Source organism: Filicampus tigris, chromosome 5 (assembly GCF_054856515.1).
Source record: "Filicampus tigris isolate MCC_2025a chromosome 5, RoL_Ftig_1.0, whole genome shotgun sequence".
NCBI lineage: Eukaryota > Metazoa > Chordata > Actinopteri > Syngnathiformes > Syngnathidae > Filicampus > Filicampus tigris.
The window spans coordinates 8,721,049-8,737,188 of NC_141221.1; the positions used below are offsets into that span (position 1 = coordinate 8,721,049).

The 16,140-nt window shown below is 42.0% G+C and overlaps 1 protein-coding gene across 1 annotated transcript in view; it reads left to right on the forward strand.

The window, feature by feature from the left end:
• commd10 (COMM domain containing 10) overlaps window positions 1-16,095 on the forward strand; it is a 46,549-nt gene extending 30,454 nt beyond the window's left edge. Inside the window, exons 6-7 of the mRNA XM_086031016.1 lie at window positions 15,670-15,729; window positions 15,816-16,095. Coding sequence (XP_085887142.1) covers window positions 15,670-15,729; window positions 15,816-15,854 — 99 coding nt within the window. The 3' untranslated portion in view covers window positions 15,855-16,095. The remainder of the gene's footprint in view (window positions 1-15,669; window positions 15,730-15,815) is intronic.
• The last annotated feature ends 45 nt before the right edge of the window (window positions 16,096-16,140 follow it).

The following is a 16,140-nucleotide window of genomic DNA, read 5'->3' on the forward strand; positions in this document are numbered from 1 at the left end:
ACACTTTATTACTATGAAAAGTGTGGTTCTTCATTGTTTTCATCTGAATTTTCAGCTCCAGGGCTGACACCTAAGACATTCGGCAGGCTAAGCGGAGGTGATGCTTTCACATGTAATGAAACTTCACAGCACAGTTGGAGCTCATTATTCCGCGACTCGGTGTTCAGTGTTCTGTTCTCCCTGCAAGCAATGGACCTTCCTGTATGGGTCATTTGTTATTGAAGCCCATCTGTAGCTTTACTTCAGTACAGCGCTGCTGCTTAGCAAGCGTTCCTCTTGTCTCTGTCGCGTGTGTTCATTTGCAAATCTGGGGTGCGATGAGGTGAATCCTTGTTAGTAAAATTAGGGCAAACAGCCCCTCAATGAGGTTGGGCCTATTACTCACTATTTGTATCCATCGCCCAATTCCAAGTTGGACCTGGCCTCTTCCTTCAGATCAAAGGCTTGAGTACTCCGAGGTGCGCAAACTGGAGTTTAAAAAGACTCCCAACTTCATGTGGCATCATTAAGCTTCACTTCACACGGATATTCGGTTCTATGAAGTTTGAGTATTTGTCATTGCTTTGTAGAGCCAGAGAGACGCACCGTGGAGTTAATGACCCAGCCAACCTTTATGTAACCATCCCTCATCTAGATGGCGTAGTGTGAATCCTCCTTGTTACTGTTAGACGGTGGCATAAAGAATGATTTAATGTGATCGGTTTTGTAACTATAGGAGATAATAGCGGGAGTAGAACAAAGTGAAGAGATTCCGTTTATAACGAGGCATCCTATAGAATTTTGATTGTCTCATTTTAATGGGTTGTCATTTCATGAAGCGGGCGAGATTCGTTTTTATTTCATTTATAGTCAAGTATAGACCCCCTTCCTGCCATGGCCTTAATGAAATACCGTTGTTTACATTTCAATTAAGACAGCATTGTGTGGAAGCCTTTGAGAAAAATCTGAGGTGAGAGGAAGGTAGATTTCCCAATTAGGCACTTGATAAGATGATGTCAAGAGTTTATTTATTAGGCCTCATGACTCCAAATTATTGAAAGTAAATTTATTTCAAATCCGGAAATATGACGGTACTGTTGAAGCTTGACACTTCCGACCACAGTTTTCCTTATTATGCTATGTCCTACAAGTTTGATTTAAAATGCAGTGTTCCAGAGACAAGTGTATTTAATTTTTCCTCCCAACTTTTGATTGAATTCTGACATGTGGATTGGATCAGCAGCATATCCTAGCATAAGTCTTTCCATTCAAAATCTAACTGTGGTTTTCCTCTACCCTGCTGGGCCTCTTTGTCCTGGTGAACTGGGAGTTGGGCAGTCTCATTTTGCCTTTGCAAAAGAGAAACTATCGCAGGCCAGTCTATAGTTAATATTGCAACACGTCATGGTGTAGCTCATGGAACCAATGAAAATGTAGAGCTGGACACAGGAGCGAGCACACAAAATGAGGACAGACAGAGGTGGAAATATGTCCAGCATATTTATGATGTGAACCAATCACAATGAATTACTTGCCAATTTTACACTGCACATTGTTTTTTTTTAATCTTCTCTGAGAATGGGTCCATCACTCCCCCACCACTTATCTGTAACTCTTGTCTGTGCCAGCTTTTTAGACTGTGAAATGGAGAGCGGTTATTTTCCCCTCTTCCCCCTGTATGTTAATGACACGCTAATCTGTTCCTGAGCGAGTGCCTTAATGAGGGCGGCGCGCCCCTCTCTCCGCTGGCTAGCGTCTGTTAAGCTACCATTATGGAAATAGCTCGGTATCATGGGGCGTTCTGGGACCCGCCTGAAATGTATGCCTTATTTCCACTTTTAAAGTTTTCCTCTGCCTTTTTAACAAGGCCGTGTAAGTTCCTTTGAGGGATGAAGCGCCGATAAACAAACATGGTAATGACGAGTATGGGGAGAGGCTTTGCACATTTGGAGGTCTGGTCGTTTTAAGATTCTGAATGGTGCTTGTGCTAATAAATAGGCACATTTTGGGCCATAGAGAGGGCACGCGACTTAAGCCAAGCATCTCATATATACTACGAAGCAGAGCTGGGCATTTTACTCAAAATTGAGCGTCTGTTATTCATCATCCGCCAGCGTGGGTACCCTGTCCTCGTCCGTCATTCGCCGCTAGCTCTTAGTTAGGTCCCTGTCAGCAATACTGTGGGAATTCCCCCTCCAAAAAGCAAATAAACCAAACCAAACTAAGGACAAAATTTTCCTGTGGTAGTTTTGCCCAATGAGAACAAAATAATGCAATAACTATTAATGGGAACACAACCTATTAGGAGTGTGTTCAGATTCATACTTTCAAAAGGAAGTCTGAGATCACGTGCTGGTACGTCTGTGAATTTCCTCATGACAATTCCTCCACTCTAAAACCAGTTGGGTTAAAAATAACACCATTTTCAGTCAAAAATGGGACCGATCCATTACTTGGGTCAATTTGTTTTTGTAGAAAACAGCACAAAATATTTGTCGTTTTGTACAAAACAACCCATAAAAGTGGGCTGTTTTGTACAAAACAATGCAAAAGGTGGGTCCAATCGACCCAATTAGTGGATCGGTCCATTTTCGACACCAAATTTGTGTTATTTCTAACCCAACTGTTTTTAGAGTGTAATTTGGCTCAGTAGTGTGTGAATAGCCTCCACGTGCTTGCATGCACTCCCGACATCATCTTTCACTCATGTTTAACCTTAAAGTGAGAAATGGATGACGCAAGACTGACAACACCCTCCCAAGATTTATATGGAAAGACAATCATTTTATTGATTTGTGTGCGTCGAGGTCAGCCCGGCCTCAATATGAAGCGGTGGTGCTGGGTAGCGGTTGACTGGGTTCACTCTTGAAATTTAATTACTTATGGTTTGGCTTTTCCATGTCCCCCATCACTTGATTTGCACTCATCGTCATCTGCAAGCGAATGTACCGTACGTGTAAAGGATCCCTCCTTGGGGGACAGGGTTTGTACACAAACATCAGGCGGTTGAGGAGGGAGGGCAGATTGCAACCCGGTGAAGCCGATGCTGAAGAGTCAACTAATTGAAAATCAGGATTTGCACGTAGTCGTCAATACACTTGAGTGAGGGACCAAAATGCGCTTCTCGAAGTTTAAAAGGGTACGTTTTTGGATTAAACAAGTGTGACTGCAGTTTAAAGGCGTGTAATACGAGTGGGAGTCGTGTAGCCTGATGGGGGAGAGCGAGAGCGAGAGGGAGGTAGCTCAAAGTTTTTCTTGCAATTTGCAGCTCACATTAAATGTACTGGCGGGGCTGAAACCTCATGATTCCTCTTAAGATGATGAAAACATGCCTGAGTCTTGTCTGACACCGTCTTAAAGGTTCTGCTTGGATTTAAAGACTTAGGGGAGGCTTTTGTTACACATTTTCTAGCCCGTCCGTCAGTACAACAGTCGTTGAACAAAGCAATTTGCCAGATATTGTATAATATCTTATATAATAATATTGTCAAGCTTAGGTGGATGTGGGTGCTTGTTCAGTCCCGGCAACGCTTAATGGGTCTTACCTTCTTCTGTCTGTAATCTGTGTGGGTATGCAGGGACACCAGCCGAGATCCTGCATTTATTCTTTTCAATATTTTGATTACGTCTGATTATAAATCCTGTGGTTGGCTGTCAATCAATCCTGTGTGTACCCTGACTCTTGTTCAAAGTCAGCTGAGAAAGGCTCCAGCTCACCTGTGACGCGATTAAGCACAACCGCTGTCGGCAAATGCATGGATGGATGATTATAAATCAAGCATCGTGATCAAGACGTAAACATTCAGATTTCTACTCAAGCATCTGTTGGCTGTGTCAGGCACAAAATCGTAACTGCGTCAGAAAGTGCTGAATATATACTACACCGTAGTTCGCTGTCTCCAAGGGTCCTATAAAAGATTAAGAAATTGCCAAGCATTACATTATTAAACTACTTGAATGAGAACGTTCATATTTCCAGAGTTTCTAGAGGCAAATTATGTCATAAGAAGATCCTCGATGGTTTTACAAGTTAGCAGCGGAGACTTGTTGCCTGTTAAGCCACTTGCAAACGTTCACCCACAGCGTTCGTCAAATGACGCATTGCGGACATGCTGGCTGGATGCGTGATAAGCCTGGGATGCTGTTTCTATTCAACTTTGACCACAGGAAGGAGGAAAGAACTTGGAGGAGCTGTTATATATCCCTCGAGAAGGAGGGAAATTTCCCATTTGGGAGATTGTAGGTTCAAGTGGAAGTCAACCAAAAAATATTTTTTTCCAGAATATGTTCTATGCAGGCCCACTAGTTGAAATACGGCCTTCTGATTAATATTGTGTTTGTGCAATATGAGAAATCCACCCGTTTTTAGCTATCTCAGGGGGCGGCCATTTTGTCACTTCTGTCGACTGAAAATGACATCACAGTTGCTCAGGGCTCAGGTAACGTCCAATCATGGCTCGGCTTCAGGAAACAGGTGAGATGGGCCCCTGAGATGGCTTAAAACGGGTGGATTTTGCTTCTTAACTCATATTCCACGAACGCAATATTAATCAGAATGCCTTGTTTCAACTAGTGGGCCTCCATAGAACATATTCTGGAAAAAAAAGGTTGGGTTGACTTTCCCTTTAAACAGAGTGAGGATTAAAAAAGTTATAGATAGGGATACACTCCAGTTCCATCCCCGTTATAAATCCACGATAGAAATACCTTATATAAATACTGCCTAGGCATGTTTTTATAGTATTGACCACACTTTTTTTATGACTTTAAACACACTTCTAAAATAGCACACACACATGCAAAGAAATATTTAGTGAGCGCAAGAACACTGGATTACACAAAAATATTTAACAGTGTACCCATCCCTCTGCGTGCTCACAATTGAATAAACAAATGTGGTTTTTCCAAACTAACAAAATTCACTCATCCTCTCACAATATACATCAATAATCATGCCCATAAGTGAAGCTAAAGTCATCGCTTTCTGTAGGCGTAAAAAGCAGGATTGAAGGAGATTGATATTACTTAGATAGTACTTATTTTTACACCTCTTTAGCTGTTTATAAACTTTAAACGGGTCTGTTTGACCCCTGAACAAATAATTTCTATTTCCTTTTGGGGGGGGGGACAAATCCAAACAATTTGGACGTTGATTACAATCCTTGACAAATGTTTAACCTCCACTTCTCGCTAATAGATTCATCTTCACATGCCCACTGGTGCGGGATTTCCATATAATGCAGCATCACATAATGCATTACATTATACCAGATATAATGGACTAATGGTGATTTATTCGCCGTCTGTAATTCTTTATGCATACTCACATTATCAGCTGTCAAAAGAACAAATTTATAAGAACCGACTGCATAAATTTCATGAAATTATTCCAACTGTGATAATCCCATTCTTTTCATAATAGAACATTTGGTGGCTTTCACGAGCCTGATTAGTGTCCTCGGTGGCTGTTAATGAATAACTCCTCCAAATGTCACAAAAATACCTTCAAAACACCTCAGAAGTCATCTCGTTTGTAAGTTAAGTTGTTAGTTGGCTAAGTAGTGACTTTGTGTTTGTTCTAGTCGTGGGTCCCAAGAGGACAAAGCGTTAGCCATGTGGCCACTGCTCTCCATCAGGAAAAGAAAAAAAAAAATCTCTGAATGTTGTTCAGGCATGCCTGGAGGCAGCCTGTGCATGTATCTGCATCCTTGGCTTTTTATGTCTTTTTGCCATTCTTGTTCCGAGTGGCCCACGGAGTGCAGACAATTCCTGTCTTTGTGTGCGTGCATGTGTGTGTGTGTGTGTCTTGCTGTCATGCTGTGTACTGTACTAAATGCATTCAGGGGAACGAGGCGTGTGAAAATCCCACCCTTGCCTACCTATTGACAGTCAGCTCTGTGTGTAAGATGGAGAGTGAAGACTCCGTACTGAAAGAACCACTCTTTGTTGGGCAATAGGATTCCTTATTGTTCTTTTATTTTATTAACTGGGAAACCTAATGATCTGACAAACGGTTCCAGGCGAGATCACTGATACGCAGCATTACTACTGCCATCTGACAAGTACATACTGATGTGGTTACTTCTTTAAATGTGATTGCGATGCAAGAGGCACATTTTGGGTCGAGACACGCGAGCATCATTATACGGTATGCACAAATATAATGAGCTCCATAAGAGATGTTAAATCGACTCACTCTCACTAGCAGTATCGCAACTTTCTTTCAAATTAGCTTTGTAGTCCTTCCTCATACACAATATGGACACATTGCCTAATAGCGTAATTGTCTGAGTCATTTTTAACTTACTGACAGAATATCAATAAAAAAAAAAACAATTTGCTTTTTCTTTGTCAGTGCAGATTCAGGTTACAGACTCTTCTTGTTTGTTGAATTTGTTTTTTTTATTTATTTCACCATAACTTTAAACAGGAAATCAACCCAAACATATTTTTTTCAAAAATATGTTCTATGCAGGCCCATTAGTTTAAACAAGGCATTGCGATTAATATTGCTTTTGTGGAATATGAGTTAAGCAGCAAAATCCACCCCTTTTATAGCTATTTCAGGGGGCGACTCAACTTCAGAAAACAGGTGAGCCGTGAGCAAATGCGATGTCATTTTCAGTCGAGAGAAGTGACAAAATGGCCGCCCCCAGAGATGGCTAAAAACGGGTGTATTTTGCTGGTTAACTCAGATTCCACAAACGCAATATTCATCACAATGCCTTGTTTCAACTAGTGGGCCTGCATAGAACATATTCTTGAAAAAAAAATATGCTTGGGTTGACTTTAAAAAATGACTTGGGCAATTATGCTATTAGGCTAACGTTATGGGACCCTGCACAACCTTCCATTCTAAATTTGCTTAATCTCCCTGGAGGGATTCATAAAGTATCCATCCACACTTTTTCAGCATGTTTCCTTATTTGGGTTGTGGGTGAGCTTCAGCCCATCCCATCTGACTTTGGACATGAGGTGAGGTACACAGAGGAAGGAACTGAGCCATGACCTCAGAACTATGAGGCAGACATGTTTCTAATCTATCTACCGGTAATCTAAAGCAGCCCAGTCATCCCCAAACTATTGTCCAAAAATGACTCTGTAACATTCAGGTACAACCAACCGCTCTAGTCACCGACCTGATTGAGCCACTAAGACGTGCGTCCCCAATGCATTGTATCTGTGGTTAGCGTGTAAACCGATCCTTTTGATGTCAGTCATGTGAGATGCCGGATGGATGTGGCAGCAGTTAACATCACGGGAAAGACGAGTCATCGCGCCTTTGTTCCTAACCTCCGCACAGGATGTGGTGGATTTTAATTTGGGAGGTGATTCGATAGGGCGCGCGCGCAAGCAAATGACCGCTGACCATGGACACGCTCCGACTGGGCAGACGGCGCACAGGTGACCTCATCCCCGCGTGACAAAACCAATAGACAAATAAGAGGATGTGATTTGTTTAGGTCTTGGTTGCTACCTCCTGAGCCTCAGAAATCATCCCTGTGGAGAAAAGCTTGCTGATTGATCTGCTGATGTGTTTAATGACTGTTCAGTAAAGATGTCATTTGTTTTTTTAAAATCAGTTCCTTTAAAAAAAAAAAACCAAAAAAAAAAAACGGAATATTGTGCTCTTACTCTACATCATCCAGTAAGTGCTTATCTTCTATCCACCTGCTGTCTCGGTTTTGGGTTTGTTGTTGTGTTCTGTGCTCTTGCCTCCCCCTGCATGTAGACATATGCCCTGTTTTTCCACTAATTGGTTCGCTGTATTCATGCGGGAATACGCAGCGAGGCAAGGGGCTGCTTGCAGCCAAAGCTGATGCCTAACTAAGTGCCGTGCGCAGCTGGGTTATGGTTGGACAACTCAATGATGCCCCGTTAAAGCAACCTGTCACTTAACGCATGAGCCGAAGCAACGCTTTAGCGATGAAGGAACACAATGAAAGCGAGGGTGCGTTCACTGTGATTGTGGCGAGAAGGTACAGCGAGCCAGTGCCACCTTGAAGTAAAGGAAGACCTCCCATCACGTTTAGTGCAGCCCGCAGGCGGTTATTGTGAAGAAGCGTGGAGTGCGTGGCAGGGAGGAGGTCACGGGCAGTCAGTCGTTGCAGTTGCGAGTGGGTGTGCCTGATCGTGAGCTTAATTGCGGGTATGGAGGTGTAATGGCAGCGCACGGTTGCTTTTGAATCTTAACAACCAAAATCCAAGCATGAGTTATGACACAATAAGTTATAGGTTGGGAATCCAAGTCAAGGGGTGGTTATGTTGATTTGCTCACGTTTTGTCAATGGGCTTTCAACAACCTGCCACGGAAAGCAAATGGTAGCCCTGCGGGAATCTTAATGAGACAAATTCAAGTATAAGATGTTGTTGGATTTCCGTGATGGTGCACAATTTTGTGCTGGTCTTTTTCCCACAATGGATGCAAAATAGGTTGTTTGGCCTTGGTGGTTAAACTAATGATCTGCCACCAGTGGATACAGTGAGTACATAACATGACATTTGTTCATGGTCATCCGTGATTTTTTTTTTGTTGCTTTTTTTTTGCTTGTTAGTAGAACACAAGTCACAGTCTTATTTAGATTTTAGATATTAGATTTTGATTATTTAGTAGCACATCTTTCCAAGCTGCCCGTAAATGCTTCAAGAATAGTTGCAACATACTATGTATTTGGGAAGTGTGAATCCTATTATGTTGATTAAAGTTGTGATTTAAAATTTTTGGTGAGCCTCAGAGGATTTTCAGAGATCAAACTGGGCTGCAGAGCTCTTTACATTTGGAAAATGACTTGGTTAGTGTTTCATTCGTAACTTGTCAAAATGTAGGCAACAATTTGGATTAGTTTTCCAAGTCCAAGTTGATGTCCACGAATGTTTTGCTTGAAGCACAAAGATAACTTGTCTGCTTTCAAATTACCGGTATTCACATCTGAGATCCTGAAATCAAAGCCTTTGGACTTAAACAAAAAAACAAAAAAAAAAACAAACAAAAAAAAAAAGTTTAAAAACAACAACTAATAAATAGTTCAAAACTGTTTGCTCGCAAGGATGATGGTTTACAGTTTTTTTTGGGGGGGGTGTTCTGTGTTGCCATTGAGCATTTATTTATCTGACTTTACTGTCATTATGTTATAAGTCAACAAAAGTTTGGCAGTTTAATTCTTTGGACAGTCTACGGAGAGGATCAGTTGAATGCAAGAGATTGAGATCTGGGCTGCAACAAACAGTTATTTTTATAATCCATTAACCGGTTGATTATATTGTCGATTAATTGATGGATCGGATAAATAAAAAATGTTTTCATTACAATCCCTTAATTAAAAAAAACAGGCCATCGGTTCAAATTTACAGTGCAGAAAATGCACAAACATAAATGAATTGTAATTCAGTCAGTGGTTTTGTCTGTAACATGTTGGAAAATTGGCACAAATGGTTATTATTGTTTTCCAAAGTAAAAGCAAGTGTTTGATTTTGATTCGACACAGATGACCAGTCTGCTTTCATGGATCACTACAGAAATGGTAGAATATTTACTGTTGAAAAGATAAAATTCCAAAGATTTGGACAATTTTAAATTTAAAAAATGTATCTAAATGATGAATCTTGTCAAAAAGAATTATTGATTAATTTGACAATCAATTGTTTTTCGATTAATTAATTCATCGTTTGGACCTATCGTTGGCTTACTCCTGAAGAATTTGTCCCTCCCCCACTTTTAAAATGATTTCTACATCCCAGTTTCCAGTTTCCTTTCTAATTTGCATATGAGGTTATGCGGCTGCCTATATTCTTGTGTTGAAACGTAGGAGGTTATAGTACCCAGGCAGCCTTTTTTTGTTTTAAAGTGTGAAACACAGTTATGGATGTGTCGTCTGTTCTCAGGAATGTATTCATGTCAGGCGGAGAAGCTGTCTGCCTTGACCCAGCTTGTCCCATCTCTCATGCAACAAATCCAAGCAAACCTTTGAGTAATGTTTTGTCCTCCTTGTTTTCTCATTCTGTTGTTGCCAAAATTCTCCGTCTCTCCCCTTATGCACAGCGGCTTAGACTCCTCTCTTCTAAGCTCCTCAACTTTAGTTTGCCTCCTGTTGTGTTTGAGTTTAGACAGGCATCAAAGGGGCTGTCAAAAAAGAAAATGAAAAATCTTAAGCGGGATGAAGAATTTTCAGAGATGGAATGTTCAAAACCAATTTATTCCCAGATGTTTTTCTCAAATGAGGATATTTGAGAGATGTGCTGGCCTTTGCGCCTGGTTTCATCAAGTAATGTCACACGTCTTTACAGTAAGGCGAAGTTTGGCAAAATCGTCGCTCTGTATTGGTTTTCAAACTCGAATCCGGTTCATGTAAGTTTTGCATCCGTGCTGGCTGGTTCTGGTTTTAAATACGGAGGCTGATTGACACTTGGCTGTGTTAGGCTTTGACAGCCCTCATTTGTTCCCGTCGACAGGCTTTCAGAGAACGGCTGACGTTTTGAGGTTCGGTGTCTGTCACTTTGTGATGGCTCCAACACAACGCTGAGGATGAGGACGGCATTGTTTTGTGGCGGGGTCCTTTCAGCATGAACCCCTCCAGGCGTTTTTTTTCAGGCTAGCTCAGACTCAGAAGGTCATGGGAAGACTAAGCATACCGCCAAACAATCACAAAATATAGCTGCAGCTTGCAGCTTGCTGCTATCTCATATTGCGGGCCGCTATCGTTATAGGGAAAGTCAAGTAAAAAATGTTCTTTACAATGATATGTTCTAAGCGCCCGCACTAGTCTAAACAAAGTATTTTGATTAATTTTATATTTGTGGATTATGAATTAAGGGGCAAAATCCAGCCGTTTTTATCCATCTCAGGGGGGGCGGCCATTTTGCCACTTGCTGTCGACTGAAAATGACATCACAGTTGCCAAAAGGGCTTAGCTTGCCAACGTCACATATGCGAACCCAGAAAACAGGGAAGCCGTGATTGGTCGTTATCTGAGACCTTTTGCCAATATAGCGGATTGTCATTTATGGACTAGGATGGACAAAGCCAGAAGAACCAGGAACCTAGTTGCTCATGGCACAGAGGAGATTTTATTTATAGCTGCATTACGGTATCTCAAAAATGTTTTTTTCTCCTTTTTTTTTTTTTTTTTTTATGGTGGTTTTGTATAGTTTGGGTTACACGTGGATGAAGAAAAGTGGAATTATTTACTTATGTTATTGTCGTTGCAAAGTGTAGAACGGCGAGGGGAGGTGGCGTTCATTTTGCATGCCTTGCTGCGACTTTTTAAAACCTTGAAACCATCAGTTGGTTCATACCTAAATAGATCTTATTAAAAATATACAGGTGGTCTCAACTAAAGTGTCCTGTGAGTGTGTCATGGTCATAGACGGATGAACGTGTCCTGGTTCAAAGCTGTCAGGAAAGAGAAACGGCTGACTTCGGGTGTTAATGTGTTGTCAGTAGAAAGTATGAAAGATTGCTCACCTTCCTGTCCTTTCATCTCTTTCACTGTTAAAATGCCTCTTCCAGGCAAACGTCAACACCGTCCAATATTTTGTCCACGACATATGACGTAAGATGTTCGACGCAGCCAACCACTTCAAAAACGTGCATTTTAAAACTGTGTTCCAAAAACCAAACCGAGACGTTGTCAGCAGCTCCTGCTAAGCCAAATGAATGCGCAGTGTGTCCAATGTGCCTGTTTTTACATTTAACGTAGTGACCTGACAGCCCTTCCTTTACTCCCTACTGAGTTAATGCACGGCTACCAACACGCGCCGACTCATCCAGGGAATAGCTCCGGAAACTTTGCTATAAAACATTGATTCTGTTTGTGCTGTGAACGACAACAGACTATGTTGTCACGTGTTGCGACGGAATGATGAAATTGTCGAAACGCCTTCTTTCTGTTTTGAAAGTTTGTTTTTCCTTCAGTTAGTTTATGCTCTCTAATGTGTTGGGATTCCCTCAGCATGTAACCTACATACAAATGATATTCCCTGACTTTGCGGCGGGTTCGGAACACCGGATCAGAGTGAATGAATGATGATCGTGCTGGCATCTTTCAGCTTTTTGTTTCTTCATCCTTCCGATTGTCAGGGATCAGTTGGTGCCCACAATTTAACTTTAGCAAAGGATGGTATTAATTTTGATGCACTACAAATTGGTGATCATTTGTTTTGACATTGAATTTGCGTAATGCCGCATTTATACGGAAAGATTGCAGCGATTTGCTACTCATTGTTGAGTATTTATCAAACGTTGATAAGTGTTAAAGCGGAAGTCAACCCAAACATATATTTTTTTCAAGAATATGTTCTATGCAAGCCCACTAGTTGAAACAAAACATTCTGATAAATATTGCCTTTGTGGAATAAGAGATAATCCACCCATTTTTAGCCATCACTGGGGGCGGCCATTTTGTCACTTCTGTCGACTGAAAATGACATCACAGTGGCTCAGGGCTCAGGTAACGACCAATCACGGCTCGCCTGTTTTCTGAAACTGAGCCGTGATTGGTCGTTATCTGAGCCCTGAGGAGTTGTGATGTCATTTTTCAGTCGACAGAAGTGACAAAATGGCCGTCCCCTGAGATGGCCAAAAAGGCTGGATTTTGCTGCTTAGCTCATATTCCACAAACGCGTGGGTAAGGGTAATTACAGTGAAACCTCCATGATCGATCACAATCGGTTTTGGGACGCTGGTCTACCTTTTTCCCATAAGAAACAATTGGAATGTAAGAGTAGAACGTAAAAAGTTAGACACTGTTAATAGTAAAACATAAAACCAATAAATTGCATATTCAGACTGAGTTTCCTGCATGTCTTTGCGTGGGAGGTGAGTCTCTTCACATTACGACCAAATTGAGCTCACTTTCCTGAGCTAATGGTTGAACCAATTGCTCAATTAGTCGACGCATGGACCTTATCACGCCTGAGTGACAATTTTGGCATTAGCAGCACGAACGCCTAAAAATGAAACCAGTCACTTGCAAAATATGCTAGTCTATCCTCAAGTAAAACAAAAGCACATGTGCTAATCAAAAATCACACCCAGACAGTGTGATTAGTGATCTTCACTGCCTCACAAACAGGCAGAATTTATAGAACACTAGCAAGAATCCTAGTAACAAGGTTGGAAGCAGGATCGCTACAATACGTTATTGCAAAGCAATTTCTCCGGTCATTTTTTTTTTTTTTTTTTTTTAATAATAGTTTTGTCCTGAGTGGCAACCATGTAGTTGTGTGCTCTGAATTAGAGCTGCACAATTTCCGACCGTCTGCGAGGCGGTGAAGATGTTCATGTGATTTAATGAGTGAGTTGGGGGTGCGGCGACTGCAAACAGGTGCGTGAATAGCGAGTTGACATTTTTAAAAAAATATACAAACGAACAACATCGATTGGTCGGCCCGACTATCTTCACCTTGGTATCAACTACAAGAATGTTGAAGTTGTTCAAACACGAGCTCCGATCCACTCTGCTGCCCTCATTACATCCTAAAACGGGAAGTCAACCCAAACATATTTTTTGAAGAGTATGTTCGATGCAGGCCCGCTAGTTGAAACAAGGCATTCTGGTAAATATTGCGAAATACAGCTCACCTGTTTTCTGAAGCTGAGCCCTGATTGGTCGTTATCAGAGCCCTGAGCAACTTCGATGTCATCTTCAGCCGACAGAAGCTGTTTTCTGAAGCTGAGCCCTGATTGGTCGTTATCAGAGCCCTGAGCAGCTTCGATGTCATCTTCAGCCGACAGAAGCGACAAAATGGCTGCCCGCTTCGCTCGCTAAGAACCGGTGGATTTCTCATATTCCACAAAGGCGATCAGAATGCCGTTTTTAGACTAGAGGGCCTGCTTAGAACATATTCTGGACTTTGGGTTGACTTCCCGCTTCAAATATTTAAAATTGGAACGCGGTGAGCGAACGAACGAGACGTTCCACTCTATAATCGTATAGCAAGGGTCTCCAAAAATGGATGCGAGCCAGTGTGGTGCTGTGCGACGTGTGCGTGTGTGTAACTGCTAGTCAAGGGCTGCAGTGATGAGCGTGATGCGTCCCATCCCCATTAGTGTTAGCCTCGATCTGTCAGCGCCTTGTTGCGCTCCTCCCTGGCAAAATCCCAGCCCTTGAGGAACAACGGGACGAGCCAAACACACACTCGTGTGTGTGTGTGTGTGTGTGCTCTATCTGCCAAAGACAACCCCCGTTTGTACGCACAACCCGCCAGCGCCTGGGTTGTCTAGCCAGACTCTTCTCCTCAAACTCCTCACATTTAAGTGCGTTGGATGTTTTTTTTTTTTTTTTAAAGATCCTATTTGTGTCATGATATGCAGACTACGTTTGTGATGAGCCACGCGTCACCTTTTTCACACCATGAACCCAAATAGGTGGCTGTCTCTTCATCGCGTCAAAAAAAAAGTCAATAGCAGCGGTCGCGCAGCCTCACCGATGTCATTCTGCCGAGATGAGTCACACACAACGGCACAACAAATGAATAAGTAGCGTTACGGAGGCCGTCCTTGCGGCGCTCCCTTAATTCAACCATGTCCTACATTCTCCCTCTGCTGTGCAGCCAAGAGTGGGTTGGGAGGGGGGGGCTTTTGATAAAGAGATAGCATTTTCTCCCCCACGCACACTCATTTTTGAACTTTTGACATTGCCTCTAATTAATATCGCTGCCATTTATTTGCTGTGACACGCCATCTCCCAGCACCCAACCACCCACCTAACCAGTCAGTTAGTTTCAAGCCTGGAAGTCACGTTTGGTCTCCAAGCTTGCAAACTACAACTACTGACAACTGACGTGTGCGCTCCCTTTGTGACTTTAAGCAATTTTTCCTTTCTTTTTTTCCCCCCAGTCTTGGTGTCTTGCCACCATTTTGTTGCTTTTATCGAAAGTACTTAGGGTGACACAGGGTGCACTTTGGCTTCAAGACAGCCACTCACAATCTGTACTATACTATTCACATTTTTCAAACTCCTTTGACAAGAATGATAAAGAGCGTGTCACATTTATGATGTTCCCGGTGGTGGATTTTTTTTTTTTTTTTTTGTTCAGCCTTCAATTCTGATGGTGTGATGATTACACTTCACCGATGGTCGCCCCTTTTTTTGTGTGTGTGACTGTCTGCAGTATAATAATAACAACTCATTTCTGAGAAAAATCACTTTTGAACATAGCCGTGTCCTTAGTCATAACTGGGTACGCACACGCATTATGCAATCACATTATCTCAGTTGTTTATTTTAACGTAACCTCTCTAAAATAGTTCATCCTTCAATTGGATTGAGCAGGTTGTGGGTCACCTTAATGCTGGCACATGTTTTTGAAATGATTCATCCCTCAATTTTGATGTAACACCTTGTGTTCGAACAGGGGTGTGTACACTTTTTATATCCATGTTAAGGGTTAAAAAAAAAACAACAACATACTTTTTCCCATGCGCTACTCTAAGTGCCTCTGATATTTTTAAACCGCCAGCAGAAACGATGCGCAAACGCAACGGCTTTGGCTCTGCCGTCCGTGTATTTTTAATCACACTGATAGATGACGGGTTGGAGGCAAGCACATGTTGACCAGAGTGCAGTAATAATAAATGAGGGGTTTTATGGAAAGCGCCAGAAGACCGCCGAAGATCGTCCAAACGTATGACTTATTACTTATAATATCTTTTAGTTGAGTGTCCGCTCTGTGTCCTTCCTCTCTCCCAAGGCTGGGGAAAACGTCTTTGTTGAGTTTAACCACCAGGAGTTGCTTGAGTTCTACAACAAGGTCAGTGTATATACTGTTTATGTGTGTGTGCGCGTGTGTGAGACGCATGTGAGCGCCCCGCTTACTCAACCTCGCCTTTCTTCCAGCTTGAAATTGTGCAAGGCCAACTGGATTCACTGACCTGATCATTGTAAACCTCAGCCGCAAACACACACACACACACACACACACACACACACACACACACACTTTAGTTAGTGTCTTGCTGACAGCTTAAAAGAGATTTGTATGGAAAACAAGAAAGGCCTTGAATGCAACACACCTTTTCTTCTTCGTTGAAGATATGATAAATGTGATTGTGTGCCATATTTTCATAGCTGAAATGTAAATTCAGATGTTTTGTCAATAAAACAATTCTTCAACGTGTTCCCTTGTGCTCGTCATTTGTGTGTTTCACTGTATTTGCGCCGT